General features: G+C 36.1%; 1 protein-coding gene across 1 annotated transcript; it reads right to left on the bottom strand.

The window, feature by feature from the left end:
• Positions 1–1,728: 1,728 nt before the first annotated feature.
• LOC127454808 (NAD(P)H dehydrogenase [quinone] 1-like) lies at positions 1,729–15,811 on the bottom strand. The gene is given in 8 exon segments (XM_051722241.1): positions 1,729–2,326; positions 4,827–4,928; positions 5,067–5,093; positions 5,095–5,181; positions 5,284–5,414; positions 7,743–7,910; positions 11,153–11,271; positions 14,054–15,811. Coding segments are annotated over 7 exon segments (837 nt in total). The 5' UTR covers positions 11,163–11,271; positions 14,054–15,811; the 3' UTR covers positions 1,729–2,014.
• Between the last annotated feature and the right edge of the window lie 6,487 nt (positions 15,812–22,298).

Below are 22,298 nucleotides of genomic sequence, written 5' to 3'. Positions count from 1 at the left end.
AAAATATTACCCTAAAGGCTGTTTAATGGCATTTCAGCTAAATTTAAAAAGAGCCATTTTTTAAACACAAAACAATTCATGAAACATATAAATGGAAAAGGTAACATACAAAAATTTCAAACCAGTATTTTTCATTTGTAATTACTGAATTAAATAAGATTTTGGCATATTAAATACATGACAACTTGGCTCAACATGACATATACAATGTGAAAAATACACTTGTCCTGTATGCACAGTTCAACCTTTTGGTAAAATCTACTTTCATTGTCTAGCTGACCCTTACCAATTATGTGTGGACAACACAGAGTAGTTTAATTGTGTTCACTTATTTACCCGACAACTATTAGACATATATGACAATAATGGCATTTTAGTTTTGAGGATAGAATTCACAAAAATACTTATAATTTAAAGGGATAGTTCACCCAAAAATGAAAATTCAGTCATTGTTTACTCACCCATGTTGTTATAACACTATATGACTTCCTTTTTTTTTTCTTAACACAAAGGGAGAAACTGTGAAAAAATGCTGTGCTCAGTGATATCATACAAGGGCAGTTTATGATGACCACCTCTTCAAGCTTCAAAAGAATGCAAACGTATAATTCAGAAGTCTAATAAATTATTCCAAGAGACTCATAATTGTTATGAAAGCATATGATAAGGTTTGATGAGAAACAAACCTAAATTTAATGTATTATTTCGTGAAAATGATCACTGAACGTTGATCTCCTATACGCGTTCATGATAGAGCACGAGAGTAACAGTTCACAAGGTCCCCTCGTGACACTGGGGCGTTCATGCAAAAACCTGTTTTGTTTATCTAAAAACAGGTCTTCCACAGTGATAGTGACAACAGAATACAACACAGCTGCACACAAAACAGAGAACAGAACTTACTAAACATGTCTGAAGAGTTTTTAGTTGAAGAATTAATGTATTTCTATGCCCAGCCTTATTTTGTTTATTAAACTGAGTACTCTGAAATCAATTAGAAACACAGAGGAGGCTACAGGCAGCCACAGTCACACCTTGTCCTAAACTGAGGGCAAACGACATGTGATAAAGGGAATCTTTTCTATGGTAATCAGTGTTTTTATCCTAACTAGCAGTGACGTGCGAAGGTACATTCTATCAATTGCTTGTTTTCTATTTTTGGCATTGCACAGTATATTAAAGCCAGCATCTCATGAGCTGGTTTAAAACTGTTTGATTTTGGCAGAGAATGTTACAGTCTTCCGAATGTTTTTGCATCGGTCTCACTCTCTTCAGGTCTGTCACAAATACTTAATGGTTCAGAACGGAGAAGAGATGACAGGCATTCCCACCTACTCCATCTCTTTCTTTGATTGAGGACTCCGGTTAAAAAAATAAGGCTGGGCATAGAAATGCATCTATTCTTCAACTACAATCTCTTCAGACATGTTTAGTAAGTTCTGTTCTCTGTTTTGTGTGCTGCTGTGTTGTGTTCTTTTGTCACTATTGCTGTGGTGGACCATTTTCTAACTGTGAAACATTTTTTCACAATTTCTCCCTTTGTGTTAAGAAAAAGAAAGAAAGTCATACAGGGTTATAATAACACAAGGGTGAGTAAACAATGACTGAATTTTCATTTTTGGGTAAACTAATCCTTTAAGGTGTTTAAAAACCAATACTGTTAGAGAAAGCAAGTATCTATTTTAGGAATTAAAAACAAAACAAAAAACCTTTAAAATCACACTTCTTTATTTTTAAATATTAGTTTATCGTTAACATCTGAAAATATGCCTTAGATAACATTGAAGCATTAGTAAAAGTAAAGCAAAACGTATCATTTTAATAAAACACCTAGATGGTTATATCTATACAGAGAAATAACAGATACAAATATATCAGAAAAGTGTGTGTTTGAAGTGTGATTGATTGATCATATGGTTAATGCTCTTGGATGATTGTAATTTATATATCATCAACAACTCCTTCATTCTTCTATAACAACCACATAGAATGAGGCATGTGTATCTGGTGTGGATTAATCCATTTGTTTAGCTTTTGTCTGGTTGTTTGGAGGTATCATTTTGCCTAAATGGTGTCCTGTGGTAATGCCATAGGACTGAGAAGCAAATTGCTCTTTAACCTCCGGTCGAAGACGAAAGCCGCCTTGGAAACTAAGGTCAAAGTATTCAGATGGAGCAAAGGACAGAGGCTTTTCTACCATCAGACCGTTCAACCTTTCCTGCCATGCATCTAACATGGCTGTTCTTACAGGTGGAGAAGAGTATGTAGGAGACCAGACAATCTGGGGGGCGAGGACCTGAAACCCACAGAAATGCAGCACTCCATTCTGTAGATAAAAACACACATAATCTGTAATCTACCTGATATAAGTTGCATCAGATAATTGCAAAATTAATTTTCTTAAAGGAATAGTTCACCTAAAAATGAAAATTCTATTATTATTGATTCGTCTTAATGTCGTTCCAAACCCATATGCTGTCATTTTTTCTGTGGAACACTAAAGGGGAATTTTGGAGAATCTTTATGCAACTCTTTTCCAAACAACAGCAGTTCATAGATATCATTTCTGTCAAGCTCCAAAAAGGACAAATATACCATAAAAGTTGTCCTATGAACTGGCACCTTATTTGAATGCATCCGGACGCATAATGTACTGTATGAGATTTGAGAGCTACAGTGGATGGGAAGATTTTCAGTAAAATACATACAGTAAGTTTCTTCAAATTTTAGCACTGTGGATTTCTAGACAGTAAAGACTTGTTAAAACACAACTTTTGTTATTTTCACTGCATCTCAACTTCTGTATTGTATTCAACAGAATTCTGTAGTGGAAATGATGATGATGGGAAATACATTCTTTTTATTTCTTCTTTTTTTTATTATCCCCTTTTCTCCCCAATTTGGAATGTCCAATTCCTACTACTTAGTAGGTCCACGTGGTAGCGCGGTTACTCAATTCATTCCGGGTAGTGGAGGACCAGTCTCAGTTGCCTCCGCTTCTGAGACCGTCAATCCGCGCATCTTATCACGTGGCCCGTCGTGCATGACATCACAGAGACTCACAGCATGTGGAGGCTCATGCTACTCTTCGTGATCCACACACAACTTAACACGCACCCCACTGAGAGTGAGAACCACTAATCGCGACCACGAGGAGGTTACCCAATGTGACTTTACCCTCCCTAGCAACAGGGCCAATTTGGTTGCTTAGGAGACCTGGCTGGAGTCACTCAGCACACCCTGGATTTGAACTCGTGACTCCAGGGGTGATAGTCAGCGTCAATACTCGCTGAGCTACCCAGGCCCCCGGAAATTACATTCTTAATGTTTTTGTCTTGCTTAGACTACTTTCATTGCTGACATTTTATGCATCCTGAATACACAAAATTAAATAATATTTGCATATTTTTTGCATAGTTTGACAAAATTGCAGCTTAATAAAAACTTATACCCAACAAAAATACTCTGCTATCAAATAATATTTACCTTGAATTTTCTTTTTCTGCTAACATAACTTGTCTAAAATTTCATCTCAAGCATGCTCTTTAATGAAACTTTTGTCAAAGAAGTAAACAAGTATACTATCTTTTAAAAAATAATAATTATGGGCAACGATCTTTGGTGTGGTGGAAATGGTCATAAATAGTCGTGGACAGTCGTAATTTAAAAAAATAAATAATTGGAAAATAATTTTCACACTAAATATTGAAATGGTTTATGTTTATTTCACTCTGTGTTTAGATTATCATAGTTTTAAACATGTAATAGTTTGTATTTTTATATTTTTGTAGTTTTTTATTGAATGTCTGGGTCTGGGACAAGGCTAAAACAATAAAATCTACACAAAAAAGCCATTTGAAAAAAAAAAGAACAAATGATGAAGGGCTAGTAAAAAGTTTCCCATTCAGTTTTAATGTGACCTTCATATAACAAAAAGTTGAAATCTGTTTGAATAAAAATCAACCCCTGAGACATGAAACTGCTCAAAGTTGAAGAAACACCCAGATATCGTATTACTTTAGAAAAGTAAGAATAAAGAACATTGCATTGAGTCTTATCAACATGATCATACTGGAAGTCGGCATGTTATTTACGAGAGTTCCGGTGCCCTATGATCGGACACATTATGCGCATTCACTGACAAGCGCCATTTCCCATCAAACAATTTTGCAACGGCTCCAGCTTGTTTAATTTCCCCTGTGTCGCGACATCAAGAGCATTGCTTCAGCAGAGTGGGAGACCCCAGAGATCTTCTATACCAAGATAACAACCTCACACTGAAGCATCTCCTCCATAGGCATCCATTAAAAAAAAAAACCACCTTTGTCTCCTCACCAATGTACCGCCTATAGAATGTCTATGGGACCGCCGTGATATGCATTGCTTGGCTAACCTTGTAGGCTCCCCTTGATAGAAGGGCTCTCACAAATTCAGTGATGAGCAATTGGGAGGTTGCATTTTTCCCTCTAACATTACATTTTTACTCCACCGATGGTTAGGTTTAGCGTTTGGGTTGGGGTTGGGGGGTACAGTTATATATATGCAACAACTCGCTTTTGGCACCCCTCTGTGGACATTTCACCCATGTCTCCATACACTCAACAACGCTTACCACTTTGGCCACTTTTTGTCCCTTCGTGCGATTGACAGTTTTGGTCACTAAGAACTGTTGTTGTATGGTAAACAGCTGCATGAAGATCCCTCAAAACTTCTTCTGTGCTCCACAAAACTGATAGCATCCAGGCTTTGAAACGACACATGGGTGAATAAATAATGATTATTATTGGGTGAACTATTCCTTTGAAATTTTTCAGAAGAAAGCTCACCTGCAAGGGCCAGAGTATAACATTGATGTCTCCATGGATGCCATCAGGCTTAAACATGGACTCCATTGAACCAGTGGTGAATGAAAGCATGGCCTTCTTTTCCTATGGTGTGAATCGTAAATTATCGTTAAAAATACATCTATAAATCACCAAAAAATAATTAAGATCTAATCAAGACACAACACACAATATTTTGATCTTTAAGGCTATTTGATTTCCTGCTCATTTTAAGATTCACACCTTAAACATGCCATTGTCATACATCCTCTGCATAGAGAAGGACGAATCCCTGAATTAAGACTCGGTCTATCCAGCCCTTCATTATGGCAGGCACATTAAACCAGTAGAGAGGGAACTGCAAATACATTACACATCATACTTTCTTTCAGACAGGAAGGAAGCAGCGAAATGTACAATCTGATATGTGTCTATTGGTGGCACTTGGGAGATATCTTACCTGAAAGATGATCAGGTCTGCCTGTTTCACCTTCTCTTGTTCTTCTGTGACATCATCACTTAGGCGACCATCTTGCCATGCAACAATCATCTCCTCATTGTACACAAAGTGCTCGGAGTTCTTTAGATCACCTGGTTAGTTACAGTAATACGTATCCTCATGATGTCAGAATTTGAGTTTTGTGGCTTTTTGGTCATGTCTGTCAGCTCTAAGGTCATCTAATGCTAGCTAGTGAAGTCCTATGCATTGACAAAATAAATATTTAGCAGAGTTACACATTTAAAATGTACAGTCTTTCTCTTCTGGGAAAACTATTGATGACTCACCTTGCACTCATGGGTATATACACATATATGTCCAATCAAATGCTCTCTAGAATGAGGATGTCCTGCCACCAACTTGCAATAGAGGGCAACAGTCTAGTTCCGTAAGTAAAAATATCACAAATGTTAGGGGATTTGATTATTAACGATAACTTATAAACTTTTACAGACAGACCTACTGTGAGCTCTGATGTTGTCAACTGATGATCTACAGTATGCGTCCGTTGAAGCGATCAGTCTGCATTAATTCAACTTAATTTGAAAGATCCACCAATCAGAGAGTCTCGGCAATCCAACTGGGACCGCCCACTTCCATGACACACTGTTAATGACGAAATCAAGTCGGTCACCCTACACTCTCAACTACTTATGTTTTTGTATATAGCTGGATATTTAGCAATAAACTTTAAATATATTGTTTGTATACTTATAATTAACAACTTTAAGTCAATAGTTTTATATATTGTTTAGGGCTGGCAATCGATTACAATTTTTAATGGAATTAAAGGTGCTGTAAGCGATTTTAGCGTTCTGAAACTTTCACGTGACTGAGCCGTTAAATTAACCACACCCCCTCATTCCAAAACCCCGCCCTCCAAAGTTAATTTTGAGACCAAAACCAAGCAAAAGAGCAGTGTTGTTTGTTCCTGTGGCTGTCAAATTCAACAGTGGCACAATAGAGCCCTCGGCTGACAAACATTATGAATCATAGCCTCAATGATCCGCTTCAAATACTATACTATGAGAATAAGAAAATGATTGACAGGTGAAAAGCGGCAATGTTCATGGTCCACGGACACATTTTTGTTTGCTGTTTAAGAACTCTACAGCTGTCACAGAGACCAGTGAGATATCTCAGGACACTTATTTCATTAATATATTTAAGGGAGTAGGACATTTTTTTGCATACTTTTCCATTAAAAAAATCACTTACAGCACTTTTAATTACATGGCATGCCGATAAATTAATCGCAATTAATCGCATATAATAAATATTTGCTGAGAAAGTCCCAAAAATAATAATAATTAAATATATAATGATTAAAGAATTATAAATATTTATATTTAAATAATGACAAATAATTTTTTAATAAACAGTATATATAATATTCAGATAATTAAAATGCATTATATTATTGTGGCAGAGGAGTTAAGCATTGATAAACAATACAAAAAGTGGCTTTAGAGCCCAATGTATTGTTTATTTGCATATTATTGAACATAAGCCAATCATTGGCCTACAGTTCACAGCAATCCATTTTGCAATTGAATTTGTCAGTCAGTCCGAAATTTATTATGAGGACTTGCTTAAGGACCCGTCAATGTACACCTGCATCAGACGGATGCTTTTGGAGCGTCTCAGTTTGGTTGCGTCGTGTCATAAACATACCATTTTAGCAAGTTAAATGTAGTTTAACACTTAGAAAAACACATCTTGAGATCCCTAAGTTCTGATTTGCGCTCCATCAATCTATGTTCTGACACAATAACATGTCCTCGCGTTGTGCTGTCTGCTGAAGGGTTGGTTTGTTCTCTGTATAAGCTGCGCGTTGCCTATACAGCTGGAGTTTCGCTTACTGGCCCCTGAAGAAAACAGGTGGTCTTCAAGCTTGAATTGCTCAGGAATCTTCCTTGTTATGCTCCGGAGATTGATTAAATGCGTTATTTTTTTTACATATAATTTTTTTATATAATGCGCACTGAATTAACATGTTAAATCGACAGAGCTAACATTGTTTTTCATTCGATTATGCCATTTGCAATGCTTCACTCACAATGTTAAGTTCACAGTCTTGTATATTTTACTTTTTTTATCTGATTTCCAAATCACCTTTTGCTTCAAATCAATGTATGTAATGTTGTGATTGACCTCGGAGCAGGTTGGTTTGGTTTATGGCTTAAAAAGCTTTTATGAAGACTTTTATGAAATCCCTATGGAAAAGATGAATGGAAAAAATACATCCAAAACCAAGGGTGGGCTCTGTTGCGCTATATAGCAAGTAGCAAATCATATTCATGGATCTGACTTTAAAGCTTTTGTATTTGCCCTACTTTTGTACTTCCAATACAAGTTGTAGAGCGATTTGAAGAGTGAAATCTTCACTATTTTACTATTAGAAGACAGTCAATTATTACCCTTAATGTCCTCTGCAGTAGCTGATGCTTTGAAGTTCATAGCATAGAGGTCCGACACTAGGACTTTATAGCCTTGTTCTGTCAGAGCCTCAATGGCTGCATCCCGCACAGCAGCGTTGAATGATACAGGACTCTGGTGGGCATAAACAATCAGCGCTGTCTTCTGTGCTGTGTACATTTAAAGATACAAACAAAAGAGATCATCAGTATGTATTTGATGAATAATTTAGGTTGGCCTGTGGCACTTTAGACAATAGTTAACAAGAGTGATAAACATTAGGGCTGCACAATAAGCTTAATTGTCTATGATTTCCCTTGCTATTGTAATTGTGATTAATTTGGATCAATAGAATTTACATTAAAATCTTGCAATCTTTTTTATATTAATTTACATTCAATCGTGTATCATTGAGTCACGTTACTATATGTACATTTTTGCAAAATGATTTTTAATTGGTTCATTGGACATATTCGACCAACAATTTTGGCCGCTATTCCCTAGCATGATGTTAAGGACCAGCGTTAAAAACACAACATATGTTGGTGACCAGTTATGCTGGATAATGCTGCATAATATTCATATTGCAGAAATATTAAAATTAAGAATAAGCATTATATTCCAAACATAGCTTGTGTTGTAGGTCAGTTAGATTTGTAAAATGCATTACTATTATACTATTACTATTACATTACTGTAAAATGCATAACTAGCCTCAGTAGAGTGCATATACGAAATAAACAGTGATTTTATAATGATTTGGACAAATGTTTGACTTGCAGTATCATATGAAAATTGCATGCTTTTTACAGTCAGCTAAACAGTTGTATGTGGTTCATCCAAAAGGGTATAATTAATTCTTGGTAACACTTTACATAAGGTTCCCTTTGTAAAGGGTTTAAAGGGGTTCATTAATGACTAATAAGTCATCTACAAATGCATTATAAATCATTTATATGCAGTTATTACAACATGAATAAAAAGGGTGACTTTCATGCGATACTTGCCAAACAGTGAGCCAGTTTAAACTCACGTTAAAAATGCTTAATAAAGGCACTTATTAATACTTATTTGAATAAAAATCATGAAATGTCTTAATTTATGATTTATGTCATGATGCAGCAAAAAAAAAAAAAAAAAAAACTACTATTTTTAGATTAAAAAGTGTTATGTTTTTTTTTTTGTTTTTGGAATGCCCAATTCCCAATGTGCTCTAAGTCCTTGCGGTGGTGTAGTGACTCGCCTCAATATGAGTGGCGGAGGATGAATCTCAGTTGCCTCCACGTCTGAGACCGTCAATCTGCGCATCTTATCCCGTGGCTTGTGGAGTGCTGACTACCACCCCTGGAGTCGTGAGTTCGAATCCAGGGCGTGCTGAGTGTCTCCAGCCAGGTCTCCTAAGCAACCAAATTAGACCGGTTGCTAAGGAGGGTAGAGTCACATGGGGTAACCTTCTCGTGGTGAGTTGTGCGTGGATGCCGCAGAGAATAGCATGAAGCCTCCACAGGCGCTATGTCTCCGCGGCATTCACGCACAACTCACCACGCACCCCACCGAGAGCGAGAACCACATTATAGCGACCATGAGAAGGTTACCCCATGTGACTCTACCCTCCCTAGCAACCGGGCCAATTTGGTTGCTTAGGAGACCTGGCTGGAGTCACTCAGCACGCCCTGGATTTGAACTCACGACTCCAGGGGTGGTAGTCAGCGTCTTTACTCGCTGAGCTAACCCCCAAAAAGTGTTACGTATGTTTTTTGTGGCTTTCCTTATCACTTTGATGTCAAAATGAATGGTGCTTCTCCAAGTGGTGTCTTACCAACAGTTTTCTGCAAAAACACTTTTCTGGTTTTTATGCTCTTCTACAGCAATGTATAATTATTCTGATTCTCTCAGTTGTCCACTTTACATTAAGGTACACTTTCATAGCTTATTAATGTTGGTATGTCATTAATAAATTGTTCACGATTGTCCACTTTACATTAAAGTACACTTTCATAGCTTATTAATGTTGGTATGTCATTAATAAATTGTTCACGGTTGTCCACTTTACATTAAAGTACACTTTCATAGCTTATTAATGTTAGTATGTCATTAATAAATTGTTCACAGGTGTCCACTTTACATTAAGGTACACTTTCATAGTTTACAAATGTTGGTAAGTCATTAATACAGTAAATGGTTCATGGGTAACTCATGGTAACTCAGCCATGGTTGTCCATCTTGCATTATGGTTCCTTTTTTAAGGTTGCTAAATAAGTTTGTAAATCCACCTTACATTAAGACTTATGTTACAAGGTACAGATATTGTTACTCATTCATAAATGAGCAATATAATAAAGGGAAATAAAGAATATACAGTACTGTGCAAAAGTTTTAGGCACTTGCGAAAAATGTTGCATAGTGAGTATGTCTTCTATAATAATGACATAAATAGTTTTCATTTATCACTTAATGTCACACAAAGTCCAGTAAACATAAAAAAAGCTAAATCAATATTCGGTGTGACCACCTTTGCTTTAAACATCCCCAATTCTCCTAGGTACACCTGGACACAGTTTTTCTTTGTTGTTGGCAGATAGGATGTTCCAAGCTTCTTGGAGAATTCACCACAGTTCTTCTATCTATTCAGACTGTCTCAATTGCTTCTGTCTCTTTATGTAATCTCAGACTGACTCGATGTTCAGTGGGGGGCTCTGTGGGGGCCATGACATCTGTTGCAGGGCTCCCTGTTCTTCTATTCTAATCTTTTCTACTTGTAAAAGTAATGTTTGGGAGTCTAGCATTATTTTTCCTATTGACACACTAAAGCTGAAGATATAAATAACCATCTTAAAATGCTTTTGTGAAACATCTTATGTGCCAAAAACTTTCGCACAGTACTGTATATTTTTGATAAGCAAAAGAAATCAAAGTTATAGGGGTGTACATTATTGCTGTGGATGAGCATGAAGACCTGAAAGGTGTTTGGCTGGGACATTCCAACTTTAATACATAGGTTACAAATCTGAGTAACAGCATACTTTGGTGACAAACTTGACAAGCAAAGTGACATGAGTCAAGATATTAGAGTAATGAATACAAACACAGCACTTTTTATTTTCTCAAATAAAATCATGAATTATGAATGTATAAAATAAGTATTAATAAGTACTTTATTAAGCATTTATAACATGTGAGTTAAAATAGGCTCACTGTTTGGCAACGCATGAAAGTCACCCTTTGTATTTGTTGTTATAAAGGCATATAAATGATTTATAATGCATTTGTAGATGCGTTATTAGTTATTAATGAACCCTTTTATAAACCCTTTACTAAAGGAACCTTAATGTGAAGTGTTACCAAATATTTTCCAGTCCAAATCTAACAGATTAATCATGATTGAATAAAAATAAAGGTATAGATTTCTTACCCTTTTCCATCTGGATGTATCACTTGTGCACCAGGTTGTAAGTTATGTCTAGTAAGTGTGTTCTTCCCCTTTTCTAAATGAGCTGCTCTTGAAATCAAGTCATTCAGGTATTGTATAACCTGCATGGGTGGTAGGGGCATTGGTAAGATGAAATTAGTATAACAATCAAATAGAACAGCCTTGGAAGTTCAGAAAAGTATGTGAATTACTAACCATACATATGCAGTTTTATTTTTAGTTACTTTTAATAGTTTTTTATATGCATTAAAAATACTCTTTATAGATATATTGGTTATCTTATCAGTTACCTTGCGTGCATGAAAGGCATGCCATATAATCATTTGAATCACAGCTGGAATATGTTTGGTATGCAGAAAGATTTTTAGTGCTCTGTGGTTTTAATATTTAATTGAATTGTGTTTTATCTTTATTAACAGATATAAGCAGTAAAGGATCATCATGCATTTTTACTTTATTTCAATCAGCTCAAAGTCAAAAAGCATGATGATCCTTTACTTGAAATAAGCATAAAACCAATAAACAGCTGTCAGTTCCATTGGGACCACTGGTGTGGCTGAAAAATAAAACTGTGAATGTTTGAATATCCTATGTTTGCAAATTGTTTTGCGAATGCAATGTTGCAAATTCATCCAACCACCATCTAACACATACAAATAATACAAATCAGAAGTTTGCTAATACCACATAACAATTATTTACTGAACATACAGGTGCATCTCAATAAATTAGAATGTCGTGGAAATGTTCATTTATTTCAGTAATTCAACTCAAATTGTGAAACTCGTGTATTAAATAAATTCAGTGCACACAGACTGAAGTAGTTTAAGTCTTTGGTTCTTTTAATTGTGATGATTTTGGCTCACATTTAACAAAAATCCACCAATTCACTATCTCAACAAATTAGAATACATCATAAGACCAATAAAAAAAACATTTTTAGTGAATTGTTGGCCTTCTGGAAAGTATGTTCATTTACTGTATATGTATTCAATACTTGGTAGGGGCTCCTTTTGCTTTAATTACTGCCTCAATTCGGCGTGGCATGGAGGTGATCAGTTTGTGGCACTGCTGAGGTGGTATGGAAGCCCAGGTTTCTTTGACAGTGGCCTTCAGCTCATCTGCATTTTTTGGTCTCTTGTTTCTCATTTTCCTCTTGACGATACCCCATAGATTCTCTATGGGGTTCAGGTCTGGTGAGTTTGCTGGCCAGTCAAGCACACCAACACCATGGTCATTTAACCAACTTTTGGTGCTTTTGGCAGTGTGGGCAGGTGCCAAATCCTGCTGGAAAATGAAATCAGCATCTTTAAAAAGCTGGTCAGCAGAAGGAAGCATGAAGTGCTCCAAAATTTCTTGGTAAACGGGTGCAGTGACACTGCACCCCAAATCATCACAGACTGTGGAAACTTAACACTGGACTTCAAGCAACTTGGGCCATGAGCTTCTCCACCCTTCCTCCAGACTCTAGGACCTTGGTTTCCAAATGAAATACAAAACTTGCTCTCATTTGAAAAGAGGACTTTGGACCACTAGGCAACAGTCCAGTTCTTCTTCTCCTTAGCCCAGGTAAGACGCCTCTGATGTTGTTTGTGGTTCAGGAGTGGCTTAACAAGAGGAATACGACAACTGTAGCCAAATTCCTTGACACGTCTGTGTGTGGTGGCTCTTGATGCATTGACCCCAGCCTCAGTCCATTCCTTGTGAAGTTCACCCAAATTCTTGAATCGATTTTGCTTGACAATCATAAGGCTGCGGTTCTCTCGGTTGGTTGTGCATCTTTTTCTTCCACACTTTTTCCTTCCACTCAACTTTCTGTTAATATGCTTGGATACAGCACACTGTGAACAGCCAGCTTCTTTGGCAATGAATGTTTGTGGCTTACCCTCCTTGTGAAGGGTGTCAATGATTGTCTTCTGGATAACTGTCAGATCAGCAGTCTTCCCCATGAATGTGTAGCCTAGTGAACCAAACTGAGAGACCATTTTGAAGGCTCAGGAAACATTTGCAGGTGTTTTGAGTTGATAAGCTGATTGGCATGTCACCATATTCTAATTTGTTGAGATAGTGAATTGGTGGGTTTTTGTTAAATGTGAGCCAAAATCATCACAATTAAAAGAACCAAAGACTTAAACTACTTCAGTCTGTGTGCATTGAATTTATTTAATACACGAGTTTTACAATTTGAGTTGAATTACTGAAATAAATGAACTTTTCCACGACATTCTAATTTATTGAGATGCACCTGTATAACATTCATGCAACAAGGTGGGGTAGAATGTTCATGTAAAATTAACAAATTAGAAAATAAATATGTTACACGATTTTGAAGGAAACACAAAAATGTAAGAAATGAGAACGTAACACTTTACAATAAGGTTGTTTTTGTTTACATTAACTACATTAGTTAACATGAACTAACAATGAACAGTATTTACAGTACTTATTAATCTTGGTTAATGTTAATTTCAACATATGGTAATATATTTTTAAAATTAGAAGTTGCATATGTTAACAATAGGTAATGCATTATGAACTAACAATGAAAAATTATATTTTTATAAGTTTACATTAACAAAGATTAATAAATGCAGTAATAATATGTTGTTTATATAATAATACCAAATGCATTCACTAATGTTAACGAATAGAACCTTATTGTAAAGTGTTATCAATGAGAAAAAATTCAAGCAAAATTTGTGGGGTAAACTTAGTTGGTTGGTGTGTCTGTATGTGTGTGTGTGTGTGTGTGTGTGTGTGTGTGTGTGTGTTTATATAATTTTTTGGCATTTATTTTAGAATATATATTTATAGAGATTGTGAGAGGAGATGGCGAAATTCATTTATGGGAAATATTTGGGTAATATTTGGGGGTTTCTTTACCATTTTATTATAGAGTGTCCAGCCTGTTAGAATGAGTCAAATGAAAGTCCAAAGAAAAGGTGGGTTTGGTGTCCTGTTCTTACAAGGTATCCATTTTATCCAGATAGATCCAGAGATGATATAAGAGTTGTTGATGGCTTTGCTTGTCATTGTCTCAGTAACACATTCAGTAATTGAACCTCAAACGCAAATGCAACTGAAACCAAGAAAATGAGCATTCGAACCATTATCATGTGCTGCCACTAATATTCTTTGGCTAACTTTTTATGCATGTGTGAGGGTACTAATGAATGTACAAGGGCATCTTAATAAACTAGTGAGTGGTGCTTGCCTGTGCAAAACTCACCACCACCATGCTAAGATGTTTATGTGTTAGTATATGTTTTTTTTAAGGTGTTCTGAGAGGTTGTTAATGTGTTGCTATTAGGTTGCTAGGGTGTTCAGAGTGGTTGCTTACTGACCAAAGTCTCTATGATTTTCTGGTTCCCTTGATATGGCTCAGGTCCCTCCTTCAATGTACTGTGAAAGTATATGGGATTTTTTCTATGGCTTAGCAACAAATTACAGTCAATCCATAATCAAACAGTACACCTCATTTCTACTACTTGCCCCAGACACCTCTTGTAGGTGATAAAAATGGTTGACTACCCCACAATGTGTTTTCACTAAGAGACTTAAAGGTGCACTCAGTGATTTCTGAGAAACACTGTTGATAATTGTGCTCAACTGCCAAAACAAACACACCCCTCCCTTCAGTGCTCCTTTGGAAGCTCTGCCCCCCGAATTCAGTAAGTTGCTACTGATAAGATAACTTGCAGAGAAGACGAGACAGTTTTACACACACCAGCTCAGACACTCACAACTCTCCTGCTACTAAATCTAACATCACAACAACAGCATATTTGGGTTCTGTGAAACATAGCAACATTTATGTTACCTACCTATCGAGAAGAAAAAGAGCAACTTCTGCATCCGTCTTAAAGCCTTTTACCTATCGGAGGTCTTTCCACTGCTGAAAAGCCTCGCCGATGTTGACGCGGTTCCTAGCCCTCGACTTATCGTAATTCTTCTTTTTTAGTTAATATTCGTCTGACCTTTTTCTCTTGGTCTGTTTTTCAGCCATTTGGCCTCTTTGGAGTTTAGAAAGTTTGCGTCAGCCAGATTTGCCGTCGCTCTTCTAATGAATTTCCCTCTTGGAAATTATCCAAGAACAAATAAATCAATCTGATTGGCTGATGAATCTGACAATCTGACTTTAGTTGCCCATTCATTTGCACTGTTGAGGGATTCTGTGGAAATTCTGAAGGCCTGACAGGGTGGAGCTCAGAATCACGCGCTGCTTCGGAGTTGGGCATGCGATTTGTGAAACAGTTGTCATACTTTGCTTGTAAGCATCAAGGAATAAATTCTGACTGGATCAACTTTTCGTTTTTCTCTATTTGTTTGTAGATTAATTGAGAATTGAGAACCGCCTGAGAATTCACCACTGGGATTAGAATTACTGAGTGCACCTTTAACAGAAGACTGTGTTTGATTCTGAGAATAACTTGTTTATTATCAACACAACACTCGGTTTACTGTCATGAGTGTACAGTATAATAAATATGATTTATAGAAAGTTGTAATAATCACAGCAAAGAGGTTAAACCTGCAAAACTATTTAAAAAAAAAATGTTTTAGGTGTAAAAGCATTTTTTTCTTCTTTAAAGTAGCTCATTAAGTAAAGATGCTGACTACCACACCCGGAGTCACGAGTTGGAATCCAGGATATGCTAATCCAGGATATGCTGAGTGACTCCAGCCAGGTCTCCTAAGCAACCAAATTGGCCCGGTTGCTAGGGAGGGTAGAATCACATGGGGTAAACTCCTCGTGGTCGCTATAATGTGGTTCTCGCTCTCTGTGGGGCGCGTGGGGAGTTGTGTGTGGATGCCGCAGAGAATAGCGTGAAGCCTCCACATGCGCTATGTCTCCGTGGTAACGCACTCAACAAGCCACGTGATAAGATGAGTGCATTGACGGTCTCAGACGCGGAGGCAACTGTGATTTGTCCTCCGCCACCCATATTGAGGCGAGTCACTATGCCACCACGAGGACTTAGAGCACATTGGGAATTGGACATTCCAAATTGGGGAGAAAAAAACATTATTGAATTAATATAACTGGCTGAAAGCTGTTTATGATTCATCATTTAATTAAAATATAGGCCAGCGGGTCCAAAGGGGAACGCTATATTGCGGAAAAAATTACGCTTAAAATGTTAAAGTCTCCGTATACATAAGTCAGGCATATGAGGTATCATTTGAAAGCTTAGAATCTGAACTTTTGAGAGATAACTTCACTTCTGCATTTATGTATGTCTCAAAATATTTGCGTCGCAAATTAGCGCCCCTAGAAGTAATGGGGTAGAAATATTTATATGAAAATAAAAGTCTTTAACATAGCACCTAAATGGACAAGTCATATGTCAAATGAAAGCTCTCATTCTCAGGAATGTGACAGTAGAGATTTTGTTGCCCTAATACCACAGTACGAAAGATTTTCAAAAGAATCACAAAGTAAAATATTATTTCTGTAAGTCAAATACAAACATCTCTTTTATGCTCCGATAACTGCTGCTGTAAGTCCCAAGAATCCAAAAACATTATATCTGCTTTTACCTTTGGCAGTTTTCTAAGAAATGAGCCATTTTTTACTTGTCTCTGAGCTTGTTTGGCTGAATTATCCAAAGTTATATCTTAGATGTCCGGAACAAAATATGCCATCCAGAGGGAAAAGCATGCTAAACAAATCCTAAAAAAAAAAAAAAATGTTTTCGGCTATTTATGATCAAATGTTTTATATCATCTCAAAGGGGTTCTCAGCTTTCTAATGACACCTATATTGAGCTTCTAGTCCACTCAGAGGCCGAGATATTCAATGAAACAATGAGGGTGGTGCTTGAACTGAAAATTAGACTGAATGTCTATGGACGAGCACATCTGGTAGGGCTAAAATGCGCTAGAGCGCCACCTACATTTCAGATCTGTATATTATAATGGAATGTGATAGAGAGAAAAAAAATTCCTAGTGCTTGCTACCATCTAGTGGAATAAAATGAGACTTTTCAAAGTGAGAACAAGAATTACGTTTACAAATTTAGAACAACAAAAAAAGTTTTTTTTACTTACAGTTTATCATAAGATTATAAACACATACAATGATATTTATAAATAACTGGAGTCTTTTTTTATTTTATTTGGGGGGGGGTTCTCTGAAAAATGAGACACATTTTTTGCAATTAGTCCACAGAGTGTGATAAATTGCAGGCAGAAGCCCAAAAATGCACCAGAGTTTAAGGGGTTAAAAGAATTGAACTAATTTAAAATAATTACAATTATTTAAAAAAGAATTTGCTTGAAATGCAAATAATTGGACAGATAACAGAATTAGCACCACAAGTGTTATTCTGTCATTTTAGCCTACTACTGAGTTTTAAAGCAGTAATATTAGTCCTTTGGTGTGTTCGCTTTGAGATGTGTATTTTATTTTATTTTATTTAGATATTATTACTATAGCTACAGATGCTATTGCAACAATCTAAATTTGTGTAATTAAATCCAATAATATAATTTAGTTTTTCCTCAATATTAAGTCTAATTAAGGTAATGATACTTTAAACAGATAAAATGTTTCTTACAGAAAATGATTTGTAGTAGAAATATTACAACACAACTACGTAGCTCCTGTCTGCACGGTGAGTGCGCATGCGCACACTAAGTTGTTTACAACTTTGAATCAATTTATGTATAAACTCTCAACATGTAACCATCACAAAGACCAAGGATTGCACACTTACTTTGAATTTACGCAGAGCACTAAAATATATGCCTATGTTATGCCGCAGCAGAGTTTTGCATCATCCGTCTCTGCCCGATCTGCAGTGCAGCTCAGAGTGGGCGGGGCGGGGCAGATATCTTCGTGCTGATTGGTCCAAATACTCAGCTCTGTGTAGGCAGAGGAGATCTACGGATGCTGATTGGTCTCAGGAGGACGCGTGTTTGGAGATAGATTTTGCATCCACTCTATTTGTAATTTATTTTTTATTTTTTTAAATTGCATTTATGCATCATGATATTCTTTGTCCTGCCCTTTATGCTTTATTACAGTAATGCTGTGTGTAAGGGGATGTGCTTCATTCATGACAACAATGTCACAATACAGAAAAAAAAATTCTAAATAGCCTATAGGCTTAAAATGCATATATATATATATATATATATATATATATATATATATATATATATATATATATATATATATATCATTTGGGTAAATTGGTCATCTGGACATGTTTCATTTGATTTACCAGTAAAGTATTTGGGTGAACAATTGTCTAGTTATATAGTAAAATACTGCTTATACCTATTTGTAACAAATTTTCTTTTGATGTACATGGAAACCACAAAAAGTTTGTTGTCAAATCAAAAACATTGAAAAAGCACAAAATGGCAAAGCAGTAAAAGTCTTTATTGTGTATATAAATATGTGTCCATAAATATAAAGCTGAATTTGAAGTAGGTTAAGAATCAAAAGGCTACTGTCATGATGATATATATATATAAATCTGCCAAAAAGGAAACCCAAACATTCCTCTCAAATGCTTCGCAAGCATATATGAAACATAGCTTTGACTCAATCAAATATAAACAGGTGGGGTTCAATACCTGAATTAACCTAAAGTTAAACTTCTGAGTTAGTATACAGTGCATATAATCATATCATTTAATCTCCATTTGATGCTCTTTGAAGATCACGAGCAAGTGGCAAACACACTTTATATTTTCATACAGTCCTATTCCAGAGATAATCGCCTACTACGCATTAGTGTACTGTTTTAGTATTGTGCCATGTGATTGCCATTTATCACCTCACAACACCCAAATTCAATGCCATTTCAACACTGTAAAAAAAAATGGTTGAGCAAACTTAAAAAATCAAGGCAACATGATGCAGAATGATTTTTGAGTTCTCTCAATGACTAAATAATTGTCCTCAGTAACATTGCTTTATTTAGTCAGTTTATATTTTTTTTTGTTCACTAAATGTAAAAATTCTTGTTGAGAGAACTACTACTTTCTTGTTCAGCCAACTATCAATTTGCAAACCGAGAATTTTTATTTTCTCACCATTTCAATTTTTCTTTTCGTGAAGTTAACTGCAGTCTTTGTCTCTGAAATGAGGTATGTCTTGCAAGGCAAGGCAGTACGTACAATTGTTTGAAATAGACACAGAATAGACCTCAACCCTTAACACACAAACTTTAATAACAGTGACAATCAACAAACCTCAACAGTGGAAACAAAAAACAACAAATGCATAAATAAGATCAATAAACAGCAAAAAAATAAAATAAGAAAATAATAAGCATATAATGTCAATGTCACTTTATTTATAGTGCACAACTAAACAACAGCTGTTGACCAGTGTGCTGTACATAATAAAATAAAAGTTATAACTTAAATAAAATGTACATAAATAAAATAAACAGAATAAACAATCCACAGCAATACACCTCTAGGGCATAGAAAAAATGGCAAATAAAGAACCAACACCTCACTGATTAAAATCTTTAGTAAACAAATATGTTTTAAGTTGTGATTTAAAACTGGATACGGTTGATGCGGTTCTGATACTCACAGGAAGACCGTTCCAGAGTTTTGGGGCTGCTACTGAAAACGCTCGGTCCCTTCTGAATTTTAATCTGGTCCTTGGCACTACTAAATGTCTTTGATTTGAAGATCTCAAAGATCTCAAAGATCTCCCTGAGCAATGTTCTGACAAGAGGTCTGTGAGATAGGATGGCGCCAGACCATTGAGAGATTTAAAGACCATTAATAGAACTTTAAATTAAATTCTTTAGCATACCGGCAGCCAGTGTAGTGATATCAACATTGGTGTGATATGTTCATACTTCTTAACTCCAGTTAGGAGACTTGCTGCTGCGTTTTGCACCATTTGGAGCCTAGAAAGGGAAACTTGACTAATACTTGTGTAAAGTGAATTACAATAATCGAGCCGAGATGTGATAAAAGCATGGATAATCCTCTCAAAGTTCTTAAAAGACAGGAAGGTCTTCATCTTTGCCAGCAATCTTAGTTGGAAAAAGCTGGATTTGACCACAGAACTGACTTGTTTGTCAAATTTCAGTTCACTAGCCATATAAACTCCCACATTTTTTACACACAGTTTTACATACAGAGATAGAGGCCCAAAATCAATGTTAGGTGTTTTTTGTGTCTCAGAGGGGCTAAATACTATCACCTCAGTCTTACTTTCATTTAAATTTAGAAAGTTTAAGGACAGCCAGGCCTTTAGATCAGATAGACAGTTTAGAAAAGTGTCTAAGCAATTTGTGTTTTGTTTTAGCAGAAGATAGATTTGAGTATCGTCCACATAACAATGAAACAAAATATCATATTTCTTAAAAAACGTGCTTAATGGGAGCATATAGATTGAAAATAAAATCGGTGCCTGAATGGAGCCCTGTGGAATTCCACAAGTGCTACACTAGATGAGAATGCACCTATATTCACTGAGAATCTTCTGTAGTTAAGATAAGATTGGAACCACTTCAAATCATTCCCTTGGATGCCTACACAATGTTCTAAATGAAAGAGCAGAACTGTGTGATCAATTGTGTCAAAAGCAGCACTTAGATCGAGGAGCAGAAGCATTGAAAAAGTCCACAGTCAACAGTACATCATTTAACACCTTAACCAGTGCAGTCTCAGTAAAGTGGTGTTCTGAAGCCTGATTGAAACATTTCACAAATATCATTGTCTTCCAAGAAATTGTAAAGTTAGTAACACTAAACGCATAATTTATTCATGTTGTAATGCATACTGGGAACTCACAAATCAGCAAACATTTTTAACATGAAATTGTTTGTTCAGGCCCAAACTCTGTTAGGCTAGTTGGGACAACATTTGGGGGAATACTGTTGGTCTAACATGTGTTTTTATGTTTTCATGAAAGTAATTCCCATTTTGTAGTATCTGTGACACAGAAAACCCCATAAGCTGGATAAAATGCAATTAATATTTTTAACATTTTAAAAATTGTCTTAGTTTTAATCAGTAGCAATAAAGCAGTTGTTAGTGCTGCTGTTGTCATCTTTATTACGGATATTTCACATGTTGGGATGATGTTTTCATATTGGTATGCGGTGCCCTTTTTACGCCATATGTGTGTTCTTCCCAAACAATTCAACCTTAGTTTCATCAGTCCGCAAAACATTTTCCCAGTAGCATTGTGGAGTGTCAAGGAGGTCTTTGGCAAACTTCAGGCATGCAGCAATGTTTTTGTTGGAAAGCAGTGACTTTCTTCGTCTCCTGCCGTGGACACCATGCCTGTTTAATGTTTTCCATATTGTAGTCTCATGAACAGAGATGTTAACTAGTTCCAATTATTTCTTCAAGTCTTTAGCTGTCACTCTAGGGTTTCTTTTTTTTTGAGCATTCTGCGGTGTGCCCTTTGAGTCATCTTGGCTGGATGGCCACTTCTAGGGAGAGTATCCACAGTACTAAATCCTCTCCATTTATAGACAATTTGTCTAACTGTGGACAGATGAATATCAAAGCTCATCGAGATAACTTTGTAACCCTTTCCAGCTTCATGTAAAGCAATAATTCTTGATTGTAGGTCTTTGGAGATCTCTTTTTTTTTTTTTCTGAGGCTTGGTCCACGTCAGCAGATGCTTCTTGTGAATAGCAAACTCAAAATGTTTGAGTGCTTTTTATAAGTCAAAGTAGCTTTAACCCACACCTCCAATCTTTTTGTATTAACTGGATGCCAGGTTTGACAACTTCTGAATCTAATTAACTTTTGTTGACATTATTAGCCTAGGGGTTCACATACATTTTCCAACCCACTGTGAATGTTTAATGGGATGTGTTTAATAAAGTCATGAAATATTATAAATGTTTGTGTGTTGTTAGCTTAAGAACATTCTTGTTTGTCTATACTTGTGACTTCTACGAATACAATACTATTTATACAAGCTCATACTATGATATCTCAAGTATAAAAAAATTAATCAAACATTACTTTTAAAATTTGTACTTAAATTAGGGGCCAAGCACTGAAGGTGCTATGGCACCTATTGGATCTGTTAGTATTATTATTATCCTTCCCCAATGAGAGTCTAGGGCAACCCATAGGACCATACATAGGAAATGATGAAATTTGGCACACTGATAGAGGTGG

The sequence above is a fragment of the Myxocyprinus asiaticus genome, chromosome 2, assembly GCF_019703515.2.
Source record: "Myxocyprinus asiaticus isolate MX2 ecotype Aquarium Trade chromosome 2, UBuf_Myxa_2, whole genome shotgun sequence".
Taxonomy (NCBI): domain Eukaryota; kingdom Metazoa; phylum Chordata; class Actinopteri; order Cypriniformes; family Catostomidae; genus Myxocyprinus; species Myxocyprinus asiaticus.
This window is presented reverse-complemented; position numbering and strand designations above follow the sequence as displayed.